This window comes from Chaetodon auriga, chromosome 22 (genome assembly GCF_051107435.1).
Source record: "Chaetodon auriga isolate fChaAug3 chromosome 22, fChaAug3.hap1, whole genome shotgun sequence".
Classification (NCBI taxonomy): Eukaryota; Metazoa; Chordata; class Actinopteri; order Chaetodontiformes; family Chaetodontidae; genus Chaetodon; species Chaetodon auriga.
Window position 1 is genome coordinate 10067017 of NC_135095.1, and position 22202 is coordinate 10089218.

Below are 22202 nucleotides of genomic sequence, written 5' to 3' on the forward strand. Positions count from 1 at the left end.
TCGAGTTTGTCTCCCTTTGTGTATTAACCTTTTTTAATGTGCTATAAAACACACTGTGTGCTCTGCCTGTCAAGATAAGCAGCTCGGACATATACACTGAAACCGCCGCATGTTTTTGTGGCTGCTGAATTCGATGCTATTGAATGTTCTTACATCAGTTTCCTTCCAGACATAGCTCATTAAAAACTGTGCATGTCATGACACTTCGTGTTCACTCCAAGAGGGGAATGGTAATGAAGGTTTCTTCCTTTCCTGTTCATTTTTATAGCAGTTAAACCACATGCCTCTGTTTCTTTAACTGTTTTGATCCAGGCACCCTTGTGCAGCTGTTGAGCTACAATCTGTGATAGAATACACAAAGATTGCAGTGTACTCACATTTTTGCAGCATTCCACATGTAACAGTTCAACAGGAAGAATATTAGTGAGAAGAAATGCTGTCTGACTGTTTCAAGAGCATAAAAATGGAAGAGGTGGACTTATGGAATAGACCACTGTGTGGGTTGAAAGCACACCTACATGTCTTTCTGTCACCTCTTCACTGTGCATTGATTGTACACTTGCATACTTGTTAAAAGTTATAATAAATGCTTTGCTGACGGTCAACATCACAAGACACTTTAAAATTTTTGGTTTTAGGCATGAGCTTCATGGACAGTGGCTTCCTCGGCAATTCCCAGAGGTCTAATGTGCCACAAAAGCTAAACACACCTGAGTTGTTGTGCAGGGTCTTAAGGTATGACGTGAATTTTGTAGATATACAGGCAATGTTCTTTTGACTGTATTAAAATGGTTAAATAACAATACCCTGTAAATATACCTATGCACGCAGTAAACCCTCAATGAGCCTTTTATGTCTTTCCTTATGTTGTAATAGGATTTGACGACCAACACTGCCCCCGTCTGCTCAGTTTGAGAACTGCATTAAAAGAGAGGCTGACGTCTGTGCGTCATTTCTGAGAGGATATTGAAATAAGGAAGTTCCACTCTTATACTTTCTCACTATACTATAAACAGAGTGAACATTGTAGCACCGGTGACGTCAAATATTCAAAGGCACCATAGGATTTCTAAAAAGCTCCACAAAAGCTTTAACTGCGCTTAGTAGCGATCTGTCCTCTGTTGTATTCCCAGTTTTCCTATAAAATACCATCTGGTGGCACACAGTGTGAAAACTGTTGTTCTATGTTTCAAAATGGATGCAAAAATGATTTTGGAAGGTCAAAATTTTATGTTTACCTACATAATGTTTCATAGAGTATATGATATGCCATTATTTTGTTATAGTTAAAGTTGCATAGATATTCAGGAGTAACACATCTACACCTTGTGCATTCAGTGTTTTTACAAAGTACATATTTTCAAATATTTATTCTGAGTCAAAATCTAGGAATTTTGACAAAAGGACTCTTTTAACACAAACAACATCTTCTGTCGATAAAAATCCAAAATCGATACATTTAAAAGAAGGCATCAGCGAAGCCTAGTCATGTAATGACGAGTTCATTTATGTAAGGGTACTTTCTTTATGATTAGAAGAAGCCTGATTCACCATTGGGTGTCTCGTCTGCATCGAGTGATTCATTTTCGTAAACATAGACAATCTTTGCTTAAACCGGATTGGCTGGCCGAGAAGAAACGAAACTCCCGGATTTTGGTGACGACAATCCGCCCGCCCTTTCCCCCGCCCGGTTCTCTTCGCCGTCCTCCCCCCTCTCCCGCTTCACTACTAGGCTGGAGTCCCCGGCAGCGAGGCGCATAACACATCACACTGACAGCTGCGACCGACTCACAACCAAGGGGGGAAAGATGGAGCACAGAGGCGCCGACTTCAACATAATGCTAGCGACTGATTCATACAAGGTACCGTACCGATGGCGGTTTCAGGCGGTGGGAGACTGGGTGGAGGGGAGCGGCTGATGCATGAAAATTGGTAAAGTCAAGGTGGTTTCATCATCATTCCCAAGGCCATCACACTGCTTTCTGTGACCGGTCTCCGTCGGTTAACAGCAGGCCGAATGGGCAAGAGGAAGAGCCGGAGAGGGCTGCTACAGCAGAGATGGGGCACCAAAATCAGAAAGCCAGCATCCCTCATTGAGCTAGCTAACTTATATCGCAGCTCGCTGGTTTTGAGGGGAGCTAGTGCCTCACTGGCTTTGCTAGTCACAGTGGTATCAAGCTAGCTGAATTAGCTAGCTTGTTAGCTCACAGGGAGCGCAGAAGGGAGACGGAGGTGACTGATATTAAATAAAAGCTAATATTAGCCACTAGCTAGCGAGTGCTCTGTGGATAGCCCGGTCAACTGCTCATGACCAAAGGCTCACTCTAGAGCCAGCCACGCGCAATGTTAGCCAGCGTGGAGTTAACTATTACCAATGGCAATGCGTCACTTTCTGAAAATCAAAACTGAAAGTTGAAAAGAGCGAGGAGCATTTATTTACCCAATGTGGCACAGCTAGGCTATCTGAGTCCAAAGTCTGGCATAAAGTTGATGCGCTGTGGGCCTTTAAACGATATTTAACAATTGATTGCAGGCTTTTGGGTATTTGTGGCATAGCAAATGTAGAAATGTGCAACGTTAAAGCGCGTTAAGACCGGCCGCTAACCCACAATGTAACCAGAGAACAAATGCACTTGCAGGAATGTATTATCGCACGTAGCAAGTGGTTGCCGGGACGGTTGCCAGGCCAGTTGCCATGTACATTAGTCATGTGACAGTTTTCATTGATGGTGGTGATGATGGGACGGGGGGACGGGGGGACGGGGGGGTTAGGGACAAAGATTGAAAGATTCAGACTGAGATCACAACTGCATAAATAAGCAATGACCTTTTAAATGTGGTCTGGTGTAACCAAAAAATAAATAAATAAAATGCATGCATGTTGAGGCAAGAAAATACAGTGTGATGAATAAATATTAAGGGTGCATTCCTGCTGGAGTGATGAGTCAGTTTTTAAGTATCAAACACCAGTAAAACATTAACATTTATGAGCCAGCCAGAAGTTTAATTGTGAGTAAGAGATGTGTGATGGTTGGCGCTTCCTCGCGGTGATACAGGAAAATAGGAAACTAATAGTGAAAACAAGTTGTACTTTAGCCATCACAGCACATTACATATTACTTTTGGGTGTCTTAATTCCATTTTAGGCTTAAGTGATCATTGCAGTAATAAGATGCAGTTTGATCAGTTACAAGATAATTATTTGCTTACATTATCACATGTCTAGTGTACACAAATGTTAGTAATAGCTTTTATTGGGTTGAAAGTCCAACGACAGCACAGAGTAATGCTTTAATTCTATAATATATCTCTTCCAGAGTCGGTTCAAGTATATTTTAATGAACCTGCATCTACTAATGTGCTCTTTTTGATTCCCAGCCAGGTTTGACAGTGTGTGAGCTTCTGGTCGAATGTCTTTTCACACAGAGCGTTAAAGAAAGGTGCTTCAGCTTGTAACAGAGCTATTCATGCTCAGAAAATTACTATAGCTTTCCCCTGAAATTGCCTCACACGGTTAAGATACATTTTTACAATTCGTTTTGACATAGCACTTAAATTCACACAGGAAATTAGTTTTTCATGAGTGTGGGTGAATACAGTTCTGATTACCATGGTCATTATAGTTTTATTGATTTTCAATTTAGTTTTCTGTCTTGGGTTTCAATTCCAGAGGAAATACATTTTATTTAGTCTCCAAGGCACAGTTGCAGTTTTGGTTTATGTTTCTTAGAGACAACTGCTGAAGTTTTGGTTTCATTTTCACATTGTCTCAGATATGTTCAGAGTCTTTTTCCATTGTAGAAAAGATTTTACGGTAAGCTTAAAGATGAGTTAAAAAAAACGTAGAAGTTTCAGGCACTGCACACAGTATTGATCTGAAACAGTCAGTATTGCGTCCACATCGTTGTTCGGACTGATGAGTCGTCTTGAGCAGTGGTTAAGGGAAGTGGAAGAAATGGGACTTAACATTTAACTCCTTCAAGGGGTGGCATGGTCTTAATTAAAAAACCCCAGGTTAGACGAGCCTGATTTATAGCATAAGTGACATTGCTGCTGCTGCTTACCCATAAGTTATGACCTTGGTTGTAATTATGGTGTTCTGAATCATTAGGTACTATCATTGTAGCCTAAGGAGGTGATCACTAAACCCTACAAATGCAAAATGAAGAAATAAATTAACCTTTTCCAGATGTTTAATATAAGTCATTTGATAAGTGGTCAGAGCTAGTGTGTCTGCCCTGCCGAGCTTGGCTTTTAGCTCATCCTTCTTCTCCTCAAAGTGTTTTTCAGTGTGTTCAGTCACAGCTGACAATTGTGTTATGTAGTTTGGGTCGAGGTACTGAAGTAGCTCTTTGAATCCCTCACCCTCTCCAACACTGATTGGCAGCATATCAGTCTCAATCATACGACACACAAACTGGGTAATGGCCTCAGATCAGGACCCATCACACTGTGTGTGTCTATGCTGAATAGCCCGCAGGCCAACATGCGTAGCCAGTCAGAAATATTCCTCGTGGTTAACCGATTAACAGTTAAGTGAAGCAGACTCTTTGTTTTCAAATAAGTTCATATTGAGATGGTTGGGGACAGTGTCTGATGAATTTCAGAATTTATGAGTCATTCTTACAACCAAAACTAATTTCAAGAACAGTATCTCTTCTCCTATTCCTCAGTAATGGCTTTCATAGTGCCTCAAGGAAGGCACTTCTCCCTAAATGCTCTTTTATGAGCTGTTCAGTGGCAAACAGAAGAAGGTTGCATTTGCTCTGTGTAGCTACTGTGTGTGTGTGTGTGTGTGTGTGTGTGTGTGTGTGTGTGTGTGTGTGTCAAATCCAAAGCCGAAGATTGATGAGGAAACGTGTGTTTCCAAACAGCAAAGGTCATGCTAAATGAGGGTTAAGACAAAACATATGGGATGATACAGATCAAATTTCACTTAAGGACTGGCCTGTGTTGCCTGTCCTAAAGTTTCCATTATTGTCTCTTCAAACAGCCGGTTGAGTTCCACAAAAGAAGCTAAAGAGTAAGCTAACCAGTCGGTCATTTGGGATCAGTTGTCTGAGTGTCTGAGCTCTTTCATCGTCTACCAAATTCACCAATGTCACCACATCTGTGTTTACTTTGCGCTTGGGTGTGTATTGTTTCCCTGAAAGCGGCTTTTATGATGGGATAAGGTGGGTATGATGGGGTGCTGTCTGTGCATGACTATGTCATAACCTTTGTAAAGAGAGAGCGGGTATTGCAAGCAAAGCACTTGACTAACTCGCAGACCAATCGGAGGCACATACTTTGTTCACAGGACATGAAAACAAGCTGCACCTAAATACCTTTGTGTTTTGTCTGTTGGGATTGAAAAGAGATGCTCATTCCCAAAGCCAAGCATGCCTGCTATGTGGAAACACACATGCACATGCACACAGGCACATACGTGTATTGGTGTAAAGAGACTGTCAGATGTGAACATACTACAGGGTGAAGGTGTGCAGTATGTCGAAGTTCATGCACATACAGCATATGACCAGAGCATTAAAGAAAGTAGATTGGAGTCCAAGATTTTGTTGGGGGGGAGGGGGTGAACCTGTGACACTGAGGTAATTGGATGGTCCCATTAAGTGCTGTGCCACACCAGCAGCTGCTGCATGCTTCAGATGTTGTGCTGTTTGGAAGAAGACACGGTGGTTGACCGTGAAAGGGCAGCAGAGAAATAATTTTCATGTTTCAAAGGACAGACTGCACACAGAAAATTTGGCCACCCCCGCTATGTATTCGCTTATAGATACTTGCTGTGTGTGTGTGTGTGTCTGTATTTCAGTGTGTTCAATATATTTTAGTCATTTGTTGCATTCTTAATTGTCCCACCACCATCAGAGCTTTATAGTGCAGACAAAAAAAAGGATGTTAAATTTGATATTCCTGTGAAAATTAGATCAAAAATTGAACTGAAATTTAATCCAATAGAGCAGCGAGGAGGAACCTTTTTGGTATTATGGGCCATTTCGATTTGTAGAACATCCTTCAGGGGCCATTGCCAGTTGCGCCCCCAGAAATGTTTCATAGTCAATTAATGATTAAATTATTTCGTGTTGTCGACTGTCAGGCACTTGAGCTGATTTTACGTAGCAAATATGTTCAGTTCCTTTTGTATAATTTTCGTGTCCTGGAACGTATCTTCAAATACCTGAAGGAGTTTTCACGCTCACCGGCATAATCGGATGTCAGAGCAGGCTTTTGTTCTTGCACAGTTGCACTTGCCACAGCAAGTATTGTGCCCATGTTTAATACTGTGATTGTTGCAGCTTTAGTGGTCTTGATTTGCTATCAACACTGGGAGGACTTGAAATATGTTGATGTACAAGGTCCCAGGCTACACAGACTAAGACTGCATGCTGTATGATTTCTAATCAAGCATATGTTTCCATCTTATTACCTGATAGTCTGTGCTGTTATGATATTGTTATATTGGATAATAAATTAGTAATATCCTTGGATGATAAATAAAGAGGTCTGAGTGTCTTACATGCAAGCTAGGCTGTTACTGGTTATGTAATTTTAAAAGGGTGTATGTGTATATACATCAGCATGTGCCCCAGTGAATGTGTACACACACGTGGTCGGGCCCAGTGTCATGTTGTGTGTCCTGACTCTATTTTGAGTCGTTGAAAGCCCAGAGGAAAGGACAGAGACGGGTCAAAGAAACTGAGTAGTTCATTGACATTTATTTCTTCTCCCCTCTTCCTCACAAGCTGTGGGAGAGGAAGTGACTGGCTCTCCTCTTCACGTGTCTCTGGACTCCTGTAAACGTTACTGGCTTTAACATTTTAAGACACATGTTGTGTGGATATCGAAAACAAATCAGTCTGAAAGTATACGTCCAATTACGAAGTGATCGAGTGAGCTGTATTTGTAGAAAATTGCCCCTCCAGTGCCCCACTGTGCCCCTTCATTGGTGGGCACCTTATCTTTTCCTGTGTGTCTTTAAGGTATCACATCCCTCTCAAGCAGTTTCCCGTGTGTGTGAAATATGCCTGAATGTGTCTCAAACAGTTTGCTTGATTGCGCAGTCTTTATTTCAAGTGTCTGGTATTGGTCTCAGGGGATAAAAAGATCACTAGAAGCACACACACACAACACTGAAGGTGGTATTTCTCCGAATAATAGTAGAGTAGGAGAATAATGAAGAATGTGTGGGAAAAGCCTGACATGCTCGCCCCGATTGTGACATTTTAATACTGTATTATTTGATTTAGCGCAATGGATTGATGGGTCTTTTGTTGAGCTGGAATGTTTGCTAACATCAGAGATGATATAACACAATGGCAGTGGTCCTTAAAGTTTGGGTTGTGACCTTGAATAGCTCTCTGAACAGTGTCTGTTGGCAGCGACTTACCCAGTTCTCTTCGTTTCCGAGCATTCGAATTTGATTTGCTGCTTTGAAAGTGCCATAATGTCGCCTTTTCATCCCAAAAACAGAATGTGTAGAGTGTTGCAGTTTACATTTCTCAGTGTTATCTACCAATTTTAACACAGGACTTGCTACATAATTGAACGTGTTTCAACATTTATACATGAGGTTTCATCAGCTCCTCTGAAAAGAGGGACTATCCTGTTGACACTGTGCATTGTGAAGCCTCGCGACTACACAGCACCTGTAGTTGCTCCTGTTTAGCAATGCCACGATTTCACAAGATCTGGATGACTCAAAACCTGTGTGTACAATTGACTTCATCATGCACATATCATCTGATGAAGATTTAGCCTCTGGGTACAACAGCCGATGTGTTGGGGCCTCTGGTGTAGCCAGTGGATATCCAGATAATAGAAACGTGGGCCAAGACTCACTCTGCCGTGTCCTGATCTCTTATAAGTAGAGATACATTTATAGCAAGATTGCATTTCAGTCAATGCCCTCCACTTCTTTTGCTCCCCACATGAACCCTCAAAAGCGATCAGTCAATACTATTCAGACTACAAATGTAAACCGGAATGCTTCCAATACCAAAATCTTGACCATTGTCGACAGATTTTGCTTTGATGTGCAGACATCTAGAGAGATTACAGGCTGTGTGTCTTGTGTTCACATCCGTTAGTGTAATATTTGCACCTCATGAATGAAGCCTGCACTTTTAAGTCCCCTGATCAGCTCATGAACGAGGCTCATGATGGACACAGAGAGCTCATTTCCTTTAATACCCTGAAGTAAGGACCAGTGCAGTAAGAGCAAATGACGATTATGAATTTTCTCATTAGTCATGCTCCTCAAAGTCCTTTCTCTGCGTGTGAGTGCGTGTGGGTGCTGTCGGGGGTTTTGGGGCGTAAAAAATCGGCCTTCTGCCTGCACTTGTATGCATGTTCTGAGGCTCAGACATTTAAAAGTGGGTCTTGATAAGTCATAACATCATGTGTGCTGTGTATGCAGGGACTGCATGATACAGACTTCATATGTATAATGTGTTCATGTTTTATTAGTCTTTCTCTAACTCACTTTATTTATTGCAAATGGCTGCTGTGTCTCATCTGTCTCTGCAGGTAACGCATTACAAACAGTACCCCCCCAACACGAGTAAAGTGTACTCTTACTTCGAGTGCCGTGAGAAGAGGACAGATCCCACCAAGAGCAAAAAAGTCAAATATGACAAAACCGTCTTCTACGGCCTACAGTACATCCTCTACAAATACCTAAAAGGTACGTGACTCAGGATATATGCTGATCAGAACGAGGTGATGTTTTGCATTGCGTTGTCGGGTCATTAAAAGTGCCCTTGAGCACAACACAGAAGCGCCCACCCCTAACCCAGTAGGAGCTCCTCAATGGCTGCCAGACTGGATGACTTTGCAGATTTCAGCTTTGGTCTCACGAAGCCACAACTTCAATAAATGATTCTCTGGGATGCTTGTGTAAATACAGATGTGTTTCCAGTCAACTTAACAAATTAAATAAGGGTAACATTCCAATAACCCCAGGGTGGACTTATTTTTACTTTTCTTTTATTGAAGTCAGCTGTGCGCGTCGTGTTTTCACCCTCATTCTGCGGGAGCTGGACACTGCACTATTCTACTGTTCTCCAGTTTGCAATCAGGGCACATACCAAAAGCCTTTTGTGATGTGTTATTCATCCCTGTGGGAGCATTTTAGCATTTTTTCTCCCCAACCCCCCTCCAGGACGAGGTTAGCGTAGTGCAGGGTCAACTGCAGAACGGCGTGCCCGGACCTACTCAAGATTCAGTGCATTGCTCAAGGGCACTTCAGCAGGGCAGGTGCTCGCTATTGTGGCCCGCAGCAGAAGTCCTCTGTACTCGCTTAAAAAAAAAAAAACAACAAGGTTACAGCGCGCTTCAAGTCGATTAGACAGCGCAGAGCAAAACACAAAGCCGGCAGGTTAAAAAGAGAAAAGTGAGTGAGGGGAGACTGAAACGAGGCGCAGTGTAATGCACACAGTGTGTTCTCCGCTCTTAATTAACTCAAGTTTGCAAAGGTGGATGTTTAAGTTACTTAGTGTGGTCCTGAGGGGCACGGGAGAGCAAGAGGGGCCGGCGGAGAAGGAGCGGAAAGAAAGAAAATGCATCTCCCTCCTGTCTCCTAAGAGGATTTCATGGTGCGGTAGCAGAGGTGCGGGGGAGACAGAGAGCCAGGGAGAACAGAGAGAGGGGAGACAAAAGCACAGCTGCTCTTTCACCGTTTTCGGGAGAAAGGCCAGCTGTCTGCGCAGAGCGTCCCTCAGAGCTCACTGATTAGGCCAACTATCAGAGATGCATCCTTGATCCCCCAGCTTACCACAGCAAAAGTGTGCATCGTGATTCTTCTTGTCTGAGTTGCAGAATGAATTTTAATTGTTTCTAAGTGGACTTTTTTTTGTCAAGGGAGTGGCTCACTGTAGCTCCTTCTGCTGAGCCAGTCCATTGACTGAACGTATGGTTAGAGACAATTAAAATTCACCACCGTGTTAGGTATAAAAGGAGCCTCGCTGTTGGATTTAACTTGATAGTCTTATGTGAAAACTTTTTATTTCAGTGAAAACATAGAAGTGATTTAGCCCTGAAATTACAGCCTTTTTGTCTGTCTGTGCATCTGTCCAAGCTAGAGCCAGCTGGCGCTTAGCTTAGCTTAGCACAGAGTCCGGAAACAGGGGGAAACAGGTAGCCTGGCTCTATCCGGTGACAAGATTCACAAAGTGTATCCTGTTTGTTTAAAGTGTAAAAACTATTAATGCGTGGTTTCAGGGGCAGGATTATGCGCTTCACTGTTTGCTTTTGTTTGGGGTTTTTTTTGCTCGAAGCAGTAACTTCCTGCAGTCTTGTCACCGTTCACTGTTTTCCCTGTTTTTCGTCTCTGTGCTAAACTTAACTGGCTGAGCTGGCTGGAGCTTCATATTTACTGTACGGATGTGAGAGTGGTATTAATCTTCTTGTCAAAGTGTCAAACTGTTTGTCTCAAGATTTGAAAATGTCATAGTGTCCTCTTGCATTTGCACAGTACACATCTTATCCTCCTGTTGTATACAGGAGTTTCTATGGTCTAAAACTTGCTGAAGGAAGTGGTTGGTGTGTGTGTTTGGACAAAGACGCCCTGTCAGTGTGCACGGGATGCTTCTAACTGAATTAAGACAGTGGACAGTAAAGAAGCATTCTGGTGTCTTCTCTGTAACGGTGTGTGTTTCTCTAACATCTCTCTCTGTACCCTGTTGTGCCTCTGCTTTCTTTTCCCTTCCCCTTCCTCTCTCCTCCTCCTTCTTCCTCCTCCTCAGGAAAGGTAGTGACTCCAGAGAAGATCCAGGAGGCAAAGGAGGTATACAGAGAGCACTTCCAGGATGATGTTTTCAACGAGACGGGGTGGAATTACATTTTGGAGGTAAAAGATGGCCAAAAATGCCCAGAAAAGCTTTCCTTCAAGGTGATACTTAACAGTGGCACAAAGATATTTTTCCACACATTTGTGAGTAGATTCCACGAGGGTTGCAAAGGCTGTTCAAGGAATCAGTTTACTGAAGAGCTGGAAGTTGTAACTAAGCATGCAGGTGTTTGTATATACACACGTTCCACTACACTCCAGTGTTAACACATGAAACATTCTGTGTTATCAGAGACGTGCACACACTCTTAGGGTGTACAGTGTGTTCCCAGTAAACACACACAATGTACACACAGCAAGCTTGCAATCTGATCGAAGTTTCTTGATAGATTTTGAGGTCTTCGTTGCAACTTTGGATCGTAAAATCCAAATATCCAAAATATTATCTGTGAATCAAAGTCAGTTTAGATATCCAAGAAAGTGTGCATAGAATGTTTCTGGTTATTGAAACATAGTGTTTCAGCACCTTGGAGAGAGCACAGCGCTCTGGACTGACAGTACGTTCTCAAGTGTTGGTAACCCCTTATTTATTCTCCCTTTTCTCCTCATCATCTCTTAAAGCATTTCTTAATCAGCTCTCAATCTGGCAGCATTGTTTTTTGCAAATCCCTCTTTCTTTCATGTTTGTAATGTTGATAGAAGCCTGCACATATCGATATTGTGAAATGCAACACAAACTATGGAAAATTTGCTCCAAACCAGATTAGAAATGCAAAATTCTATCTGAGTACACGCGTTCACGTAATCCCACCACCTTTCCACTTTACACCCAGGTGTGAAACACCTGTCTGATGGTCGACTCTCACCAGAAACCATATTGGCTCCCACGCAGAACAAACTGCCGCAGTGTGAATCTGACACTGAGTGAGATATTTGTGTCTTTGTGTTTGCAGAAATACAACGGTCACCTACCTATTGAAATCAAGGCGGTGCCAGAGGGGAGTGTCATTCCTCGGGGCAATGTTTTGTTCACAGTGGAGAGCACAGACCCTGAGTGCTACTGGCTCACCAACTGGGTGGAGGTAAGTTTGTTTTGTCTGTCGTCTGGGCCCAGAATGGATAGCCGGGTCAAGTCCCGAGCGTCCTGACATGACACAAGTGTATTGTTCAAGTAGAGCATGTCAACATGCTGGTGGTAGCAGGAGTTTTTTTTAGCTGGACCCATCACTGGAATACCCCTTGAATGGTATCAGTCTTCAGCTCTGGATTAGCAAGTTAAAAGCTGTTTTAAATACCTCACCCCTGCGCCCTCATATAACAGTTTAATTGCTAATGTGCTACAAAAACTACATCGCTCGGCATATCAGTAGGATTTCATGGTTAGCTTTATTTGATTATTGATTAAGGGCGAAATATATGAGCAACGTTTATGCCCTTTTAATTACAGCGGAGAGTTAACAGTTTTATAAAAGCCATAAAGTATATTGCTTGGCAGCAAGCCCAACGATGCCTCTTATCTCCCCTTAAATCTCACTGCATTACAGTCGTGTCACGGCTTATTGCTTCATCACCGCTCAGAGATGGGCTGTAACTGCAGCAAAGTCATTCACAGGTTGGCTGAAAAGTAGAAGAGCAGAGAGCCAGGTGCGAGAAAAATCCTTGTTTGGCGTTATGGAGGTTGACAAAATCATTTAAGTCCTAAATCAACCCCTTGCCCTGAACGGTGCTCTCTTCCCTGATGCATCACACCTTTGGAATTAGTCTGAAGAATGTCTGTCAGCTTTCTTCACTTTGCATTTTAATTTACTTTAAGACTGGAGAACAGGGGGAACAGCTCGTCTGGTTCTGTTCAAAGGGAACAAAATCTGCTTTCTTTAATCCATACAGAAACCAAAGTGAAAAAAAAGTATTTGCCATTTTACAGATTTATTTGCAAAACTATTTCTTGGCCCAGGACCAGTAACTTCTGCTGGTTGCATGGCAACTGGTCCCAGTAAATGTTTTTACACATTTTTACCCGTTCCTTATTTACTGTACAGGCACAGTTGTCTTCTATCCTCAGCAAGAGAGCCAATAAGCATATTTCTCAAAATGTTGAACCATTCTTTTGATCGTTTTCAGGCCGTAGATGTGAGCGATGAGGTGGCATCAGTGAATATAAGCACACAAACATGCCGGACAGCCTCCTCTGGGCTGCATTTATTACACTGAGCTAACGCACACGTGTTCCCTCCCTGAGATGAGGACGATCTCATGAACTTAACGCAACATGAACAGACTGTCCGCAATGACTCGGCCCAACTAAATTCATTTCCCATGAGCGATATCTTCACTCTTATGTGGCTCTTACACATCCCTCCCTGTCTGTAACTGCCCTCTTTGTCTCGTGCTCCTCTCTGCTCCTCCGTGCTGGCCCCATTCAGAAAGATCAGGCTTGAGTCTCAGCAGATTTTGACTACATTTGGATCCATAGCGTGATGCACATACACTTAACTCAAAGGACGAGTGCACCGTTGAAAGGAAGGTGTGCTTGAACAGAGGTCACCCACAACCAACACAGCACAGTCACCACACACGCACACACACAGTTGCTCGTCGTGGCTGGTGTAAAATTAGCCACAGCGTCCATCACCCTGGTGTCCTTGGCTTGTTCTCTGCCTCCCCTTCACTCGTACTGTCCCTTCTTCTTTTTTCTGTCATTTTCTTCTCTTTGTTGTTCTTTTTTTAACATCTTTCTTGCTCCTTTGGCTTTTCCCTTCTCCCCACCTTCCTCCTTCTCACCACCCCCTCTCCTTCCTTATCTCCCTCCATTTTGTTCTTAGACATAGGCATGGTTATGTTGGCACGTGTGTGTGTGTGTGTTTGTGTGCGCAGCATTCCTCCTGAGTGTTGTTTTTACCGTCCTGCTGTCCCTTTAGGGACGTTATCCCTGACAAACTGTCACCAGATGATTGCATGCTGTATTTAACTTTCTAGAAATGTCAGAGTCATCTAATTACACTTTTTTTCTTTTTTTTTTTTATAATAATTTCCGGTCATGAAAAGTAAACAGATCTCTGGATTGATAAGAATTAGAACGAATTACAGTCTGTGTGTAGCTTTGAGAGTGTTTATCAACATTCAGTTGAACTTGAGTGTTATATTTCCTGTTATATGATGATTCCTCATGACAAGGTCAACATGCAGATAAGGCTGAGGCCTCTGACCTGTGTGTGTGTGTCTGTGTCTGTGTGTGTGTGTCTGTGTGTGTAAAGGGGAGATAGACATTTGCATTGCTCTGGCAGTCACATGAGACCATATTATGGTTTAGATTATGATTAGTCTAAGGAGGCATGTGACTGTGCTGAGGGTCATAGGGTGAGAAGACACTGCGTAGTGTTTGTAGGCGCCGTCGGGTGTGGAGTCAGGCCAGAGATAAGACAGCTCATTGACATAAACTATAGAATAACATGAACTTTTAAATGCGCATGGGGTGGCTTGGTATAGAATATATTTAGTGCTAAAAGAATGTTGAATATGTTGACAGACAGGTCTTCACACACACACACACACACACACACGCAGTGTACGTGTTTGGTGATAGAAAGCGTGTATTCATAAAATTTCCCAGGTGACGGTGAGTACAGATAAGCCACTTGTTTTCATATTGAAACGTGTGATTCTGGTCCAGAGTTGACACGAGGCATGGAGGATCCCAGAGTTTATCTTGTGTGAATAAGCAGCCCTCTTTGATCCCTGAGCCTGTTAGTTTTAGTACCAGTAGAATACTGGGAAAGTGGGATGGTTGGCGGACAGGCAAAAATCTTTTGCGTCATCTTTGCTTTGAGACCAGCCCAACTTTTCTTTTTTGAACATAGGGGGGGAATTAGAGGAAGTAAACATTTGCAGTGAAATGGTCTCTGACAACCGGAAATGGTAATAAATATCCAGTGAACTGGACTCAACTCAACTCCTTTCTCCCGTCATCAGACCATTCTGGTTCAGATCTGGTACCCCATCACTGTGGCGACCAACTCCAGAGAGCAGAAGAAGATCCTCGCCAAGTACCTCATGGAGACTTCTGGGAACCTGGAGGGGCTGGAGTATAAACTGCATGACTTTGGCTACAGGGGTGTCTCCTCACAAGAGGTACTTATACGCTGTTATGCGACTACAGTGTACTGTACTTCACTATACTGCAATACAGAAGATTTGTAAAAGTTGAGGTGTATGGAAACTTGAAGATTTTTTGGAGCAAACTGACAAACACAAAACAGAACAGCACATTTAGGACTTTAAATATTAGTTGGACAATGTAATCCTAACTCCACTCACTGCTGAAGATTTACTTTATAATGGGATGTCTTCGCCCTTTAGCTCCCATAACCCATCTCTATTCTGTTTGCAGACTGCAGGCATTGGGGCCTCCGCCCATCTGGTCAACTTCAAAGGCACAGACACGGTCGCCGGCATCGGGGTCATTAAGAAGTACTACGGCACCAAGGACCCTGTGCCAGGCTTCTCAGTGCCTGCTGCAGAGCACAGGTAGACACACTTTTCCTCAGCATTTTCTTAATCTAACACTGCTCATTGAAGCACTTTACCTGCGCTTTAGAGCGTTTCCTGACTTTTCCACAGAGTTTAGTGGCACCGTTTCCATTGTGATGAAGTAAAGTAGCTCACCACCCACTTCAATTATTACACCAGTAACATAAGACCTCCAAGTTATGACGGGTGTCTGCCAACGTGGACAACACGCCTTTTAAGGGATAGGCAAGGTTCGCAGCAACTTCTGAGCATAACATTTAGCCTCTGCAGACTGCTAAATTCCTGTGCACAGTGTTAATTATCAGCATAAGCCACGTATTCACAAAATCCCAGAAAGCACAGGGGTACAGTCGGCCCATCGCTATTCATCTCCAGCGCTGCCTCTGGTGAGATAGTCCACGTTTGGGCCAAGAGCCAGGTCGGGAAGCAAACTTTTTTCAGCCGCAAGCCAAATTGATTTTCAAAAGAAAACCCAGAAAACTTGTTTCAAATAACAGTTGGTCACCCGCCAGCGCTGTAGATGGAGGGAAATTTATCATCCCGAGTGCAAATTTACTCATCGTTTGGCCGACGTTGGTGTTTGTTTGCTTCCATGATGAGAGCTTGGTCACCCTCGCACTAATTATCTGGTTCATCTGTCTCAGTTTGTGAGCGGGGCTGAGATTGGCTGGAAGGTGAAGGTTTTGATTGGCTGCCGCCCTGACGTGCATGTCCCTCACATGTCACTGCTGTTGTTTTATGGCGCTGATCCATTCATCCTGCTCTCACACACACACACACACACACACACAAACACACACACACACACACACACACACAAACACACACACACACACACATTCTCTCTTTCCGTTTTGCTCTCTTGCACACTGTCGCTTCCTTGCCACCAGGCCAGTTACTGCTGCTCCAGCGCACCCTTCCACCCAGCACCAGTGCATTGTGGGATGGTGGCAGTAGTTGTCATAGTAACCGTTATGTAATGGCCCCCTCCTGTTTGGTTTCTGCCTCAGAGGGAGGAGTCACAGTGAAATTCCACTTTGCATTTTGATGTAGGAAAGGAAAGGAAAGGGATGGGTGGGTGTTTCAGAGCAGAGGTGTGTCACCTTCAGAGCTCTTAAAACTTCGAGTGTCCTCTGCTGTTTCCTGTTCTCTTTCAACGTAAAGAAAAGACTTTTACTGAAAGGTGTCCCAGAAACTTCCATTCAAATAAAAATACCATTACGGATGAGTAATTGTCAGATTGTCACAGTAAAGAAAGTACAATTTACAAAAAACTTCTGTTTTTGTCAAATAGTAAGCACACGCCATCTTTCTCATCTATTGTGATGGAGCGCCAGTAGCTTAGGTTTACTGTGTACACTGAGCAGGTTTCACAATTCTTTCATAGATAAAAGTTGCCAAAGAAATCATAAACCAAGTTCTAAGTGCCTTCACTGTATTGGGGTGGTGCCATGAATCTCATTTATCTCATAACATCAGGGCATAAAACTGTCTTCCTGGTCAGGTTTAACTGGGGCAAAGGTAGAAAAATGATGTCCTTCATTCTAGCTTGTGTGAACTGTAGCACGTGGTGCACCTGCATGTGGGACCTGCATCTTTTCATTCATTGGCCCGATACTGTAGTTATCGTGACCATCTTCCCTACAGCCAATCAACAACCTGCATAGCAGAGAATAGTACAGTTTGGCCCAGGTCTGGTTCCTCCAAGACTAAAACCTGGAGTGCACTGCCCTCTTCTGGACGAGCTGTGGCATTATCTTTTGATAAATGTCATGTGATGATTCTTCTCTATTTTGTGAGCACTCACACCAATCACAGAAGTTGTCCACCAACCACACGAGAAGCGAAGTTGCTGTCCGCCATAAAGTAACATCTCTGCCGTTGTCCCCGCAGTACCATCACAGCGTGGGGGAAGGACCATGAAAAAGATGCCTTTGAGCACATCGTCAAGCAGTTTCCCAACGTGCCCGTATCCATAGTCAGTGACAGCTACGACATCTACAACGCCTGTGAGAAGATCTGGGGAGAAGACCTCCGGGGGCTGATAGAGACACGCAGTGCGGACGCCCCGCTGGTCGTCCGACCGGACTCTGGAAACCCTCTCGATACGGTTTTGAAGGTGTGTGGTCACATGGACAGCTCTGCTTTCAGATATGATCTTAAAGCAAGACGCTAACTTTCCCCCTCTCTGTACCGCCGCCTTCTTCTTCCTCTCTCATTTTACTCTTATCAGGTTTTGGAGATTCTGGGTAAGAAGTTTATCCCAGTGGAGAACTCTAAAGGTTTTAAGGTTCTCCCTCCTTACATCAGAGTCATACAAGGAGACGGAGTTGACATCAACACACTGCAAGAGGTATGAGCTCATTATTTACTCATGCACACTACAGGAAGAACTGTGAAAACCATGTATGACAACTTTTTGAGGGGTAATCCCGTTGGTTCTTCCAATGATTTATTGAAGAAATATGAGAATTTTCGCAACCCTCAAATGAACATTCATTGCACAATCACATTATCTACATCAGCAGTTACATAATGCTGGACTATTGCAAGCTTTTTGACTGTGAATGTTTTTCCACAGATAGTGGAGGGTATGAAGGAACACCGGTGGTCCATTGAGAACATTGCCTTCGGGTCCGGAGGGGCTCTGCTCCAGAAACTGACCAGAGATCTGCTCAACTGCTCCTTTAAATGCAGCTACGTGGTCACTAATGGACTGGGGGTGAGTAGCTGCGTTACAGTGACAATTTTGTTACAGTGTGGTTTAAATAACATGAATTGCAGAGTTCATACATTGTGGGCAATGTCACCATTCACATTCTCATGAGCATTGCTTGTTTTTGTCCAATGCACTCTTGTCTGAATCTCTTCCTTTCCTTAAAATTGACATTGTTTTCCTGTGTGGTGGCAAAAGGTGAACGTGTTCAAGGACCCGGTGGCCGACCCCAACAAGAGGTCAAAGAAAGGTCGCCTGTCTCTGCACCGGACACAGAATGGAGACTTTGTCACCCTGGAGGAGGGCAAGGGTGACCTGGAGGAGTATGGCGTGGTGAGTTTAATGACCACAACAGTCTGCAGACACTTTTATACACACAAATGCAAAGGAATTAATTTCACCAACGCTAACCTGCCTCTTCTCTCACCTTTGCTCTGGCCCTTCTTCCCTCCCTTGTCACCTCTCCTTCTGTACCCTCCTTTTACTTTATCCTCCCTCCGTCGTGTTTTTCTGCTCACCTCCAGGACCTGCTGCACACAGTCTTTCAGAATGGGAAAATTGTGAAGACGTACACATTTGACGAAGTCAGAGACAATGCTAAGCTCAAAGAGAGTGAGCTTGAAGAGCTGCCGCACTGAACGCAGCACTACTGAACCCCCTTCCACCACCCTCCACCCTAACCCCCAAAACAACCCTTTCCACCCCTTAACCCTTCACCTTTTGGCCTCACCTCAAAAAATGGAGGTAGCGTGCACTGCTAATAGATCCCACTCCCAAAGCCTGAGAAGTCCCAAAACATTTCTAAAAACCTTAAAATTCACAGAAATTCACCTTCAAAAACGTTCCAAAACTCTGTCGTTGGTTCTTGAACAGAGTAAAGAATTTGGAAACTCCCACACCTCTGACAAACAGCCCACAGGAGGGGGGAGAAAAAGAAAGAAAATAAGTGAGAGGCGCAGTGAGCAACCAGAGTGACAGAGAGGAAGAGAAGTCGTGATCATGACAGCAAACCGTGCGTTCACCGTGATAGGCTACACATGTTGCAACATGAGAATGTGATTGGTTACTGGTAGGCTGTGTGTCTGCAGGCTTTTCCACAGGCAAATCAGATGATTGTAGTTTTTTCAATGAGCTCCTTGCAGCTGCATGCAGAGTGAGCGCCACGGTGAGCCAAAGTGAGGAAGATGATGATCCACACCCACACCAATGACCGTGCCCCCGTGTATTGTGTACAGAAATGTTCCGAAAAAAAAAATCCATGTCTGAATCTACTTAGCTTTGTCTTTTATGTGAAGGAGGAAAACGATGATTATGGTATATGACGGTGCACCGATAACATTGACCGATAACAACTAATATCTTGCTTCTACTTGGAAACCGAGAAGTTCGTCAACACTTACGCTGTAATTATGGGCGATGAAGGACTTCATTTCTCCCAGTTTTCTTGCTTTTAATCAGTAGTTACAGCCTCCATCATAAAAGGCTAACATATATCAAGTAAAACCTGAATATTTTGTACTCTTTATTCCGCCAAATAAAATGTTGTTGGTGCATCTCTGAAGGTATATAAGTGATCATCTACTTGCCATTACTTTGCCCACAGAGCATTCACATCATGAAGGCCCGATCCACAGTCCAGTCCAGCAAGTCACAAATTCTGCTCATCATCTCAAAGTTTGTTTTTTTTTTTATTTCAGATACAAATAATACATGAGACGATTATAAAAAGCTCCTTTTCCATCAATGATTTAAGTGTTGTTAAAGTCCTGGAGAAGCCACAGAACTTTACAAGACTAGGTCAAGAACTAAGACTAGATTTGAGTCAGCAGTGTGGGATCGGGTCTTCATGATGGGCCAGTGCTCTTCAAACCAGTCTTTGCTGTGTAAGACCAAGAGTTGATGTAAAAAGAAAAAAAAATACATCACAGAAATTGTCTTCACTGGGATGAAGATGATCTAATTATGTGTTGATGGAAGATTGCACATCTGGCTCCTGGGCAGAAGTGTATGCTAAATGTTGGCGTGTGTGTGTGTGTATGCTTGGATTTGTGCGTATGGTTTTGTGTGTGTACTGATGTTTTCTTCCTCTAAAGGACTGTGTGGTATTCCTTTATGCAAACGTACTTGTTGATCGGGGAAATAGAGAACACTCTTCCTTTTTCTTTGCCGGCCTTTTATTCTAAAAGGACACGCAGCGTTGTGACAAACAGTCGCGAGTGAGCTTTTCCTGCGGGCGACGTGAAAACAAACAAGAGGCAGATCGGGATCAGAAATACCTTTCTGACAGCAATGCACCGGCTTTGACACTTAGTGGTGCTCAGTTGCAGATCAGCCAAACGTTGCCCTCGGTATCACTGCCTTAACTCGTGAAAAGCAGGGAAACATGAACAGCAGTGTTTCTGGGAAAGTGTAAATGTGCCCAGCGGTGGCACCTTGTATTCTGGTTTGGCGCCATTGCACAGGTATAAATTTGCTGTTAAAGCCTTTTGGAGTTAATTATCTTTCCATTCATAGAGCCTCAGTCGAGTGTCACTCCTGTGTTTAGTCACATTGCTGAGTTGGCCCTTTTCAGAGTGAAGGGATTTTTCTGTTACAGAGCTAGAGGCTATTTAAGAGGAGCTAGGAGCTGGTGACATCACAGGAAACCTCTTTTTTTTTAAGGCCAGAGGCAAAATATTTGCAGAAAAAAAATGTTCAGGCTGTATGGTTGGTGCCCTGTTTGCTCCCAGCTAAGTTTGACTATATAAAAATGCAGCCATTAACACATTATCATTCACCATTAGGCTCTGGGGATGACACTTTGGTCCAGACTGAAACACCTCAAATACTACTGGATGAATAGACATTCATGCTCCCCAGATGCTGAACCCCACTGGCTTTTGTGACCCCTTAACATTTCACACAGCGCCATCATCAGGCATAAATTTAAATGTGCCTGAGACTTTGATTTATGTCCAAACACCAGCCTCAACTGTATGCTAATTAGCAAATGGTAAACTAAGGTGCTGAGCGTGGTAATTATACCTGGGGAACATCAGCATGTTGCGAGCGTGTTAGCATGCTGACGTTAGCATCAGGCTCAAAGCACAGCCTCACAGAGCTGCTAGCATGGCCGTACGCTGTCTTTCTGAGACAGCTCCGGTTTATTCTCCGCACACGGACACTCGGCTGCTTCACATTCATAACTTCACACGTTCTCCTCTGGGAGCTGCCCACTGCTACCACGCTCCGCTCAGTGTTTTTGCCCCTTAGCAGCTTCACTGGAGCTATTACAGCTTCAGTGACCTTACTCCCCTGTCCCCCCGGACGCTGACTCCATTGGTTCAGCGTGACCTTGAAGGAAACCTGTGATGTCATCACCTCCGCATCTCCCACTTCAGGCTCAGACCAGTCTGATCGAACACAAGACGAGCTGGCAAACAAGACAGCTAGTCAAACGCTGAAATAGTGTCACACTCTCTTCTTTATTTCCCTTCTGTTTTTGCACCTGTCACTGCTGTTACCTGTCAAATCATCTGTTATCCAGTTGTTCTGGACGAGCGACACAGTTGTCCTTTTTCCAATTTCCGGGGTGCATTTTAGTAAAACTTTTATTTTACTATTTTGATACTGTCTCAGTTCTTACCTCAGAGAAATATTATTTTGTATGACAAAGGAGAAAAAAAAAATGCCAGAAATATTGCAGTAAATATTCCTTATTTACAACCAATGCGGCCATACTGCCTTCTCACTTGTACATACAACGACGAGCTTGACTGAGAGCAGCGAGGGCAGGTCCGGGAGACGACCACAATAGATAATATTATTATTATTTTTGTCAGAACGACCGTTTTTTGTACCAACAGAAGAATATCCAAAACGGCTTGACTGAATTGGCAGTGTGACTGTTTTTTGTGACCGTCAAGCTATTAGCTTCTGTTTGTGTGGGTGTGTGTGTGCGTGCGTGCGTGCGTGCGTGCACGTGTGGGTGTGTGTAGTCCCGTGTGAATGGCTCATGTGTTTGGATGAGAAAGTGTTTGTGAATACTTTTTTTTTCTTTACGTTGTTGTTGTTTTACTTGTATGTATATGTTGGTTTTCCCAAATTCTCTCCCAACACAACTGATATTTTAACATAACTTGCTATATTGTCAACAATACATTGATTAAAGATGCCACCCTGTCAGTTTGAAAT

At 43.5% G+C, this 22202-nt stretch overlaps 1 protein-coding gene across 1 annotated transcript; it reads left to right on the plus strand.

Moving 5' to 3' along the window:
- Positions 1–1667: 1667 nt before the first annotated feature.
- On the plus strand, positions 1668–22201 carry nampt1 (nicotinamide phosphoribosyltransferase 1). Its single transcript, XM_076722088.1, has 11 exons — positions 1668–1862; positions 8527–8683; positions 10743–10846; positions 11740–11868; positions 14756–14914; positions 15174–15310; positions 17207–17432; positions 17547–17666; positions 17895–18035; positions 18228–18362; positions 18554–22201. The coding sequence occupies exons 1-11, from the start codon at positions 1809–1811 to the stop codon at positions 18665–18667; spliced, it is 1476 nt and encodes a 491-aa protein (XP_076578203.1). The 5' UTR covers positions 1668–1808; the 3' UTR covers positions 18668–22201.
- Position 22202: the final 1 nt, after the last annotated feature.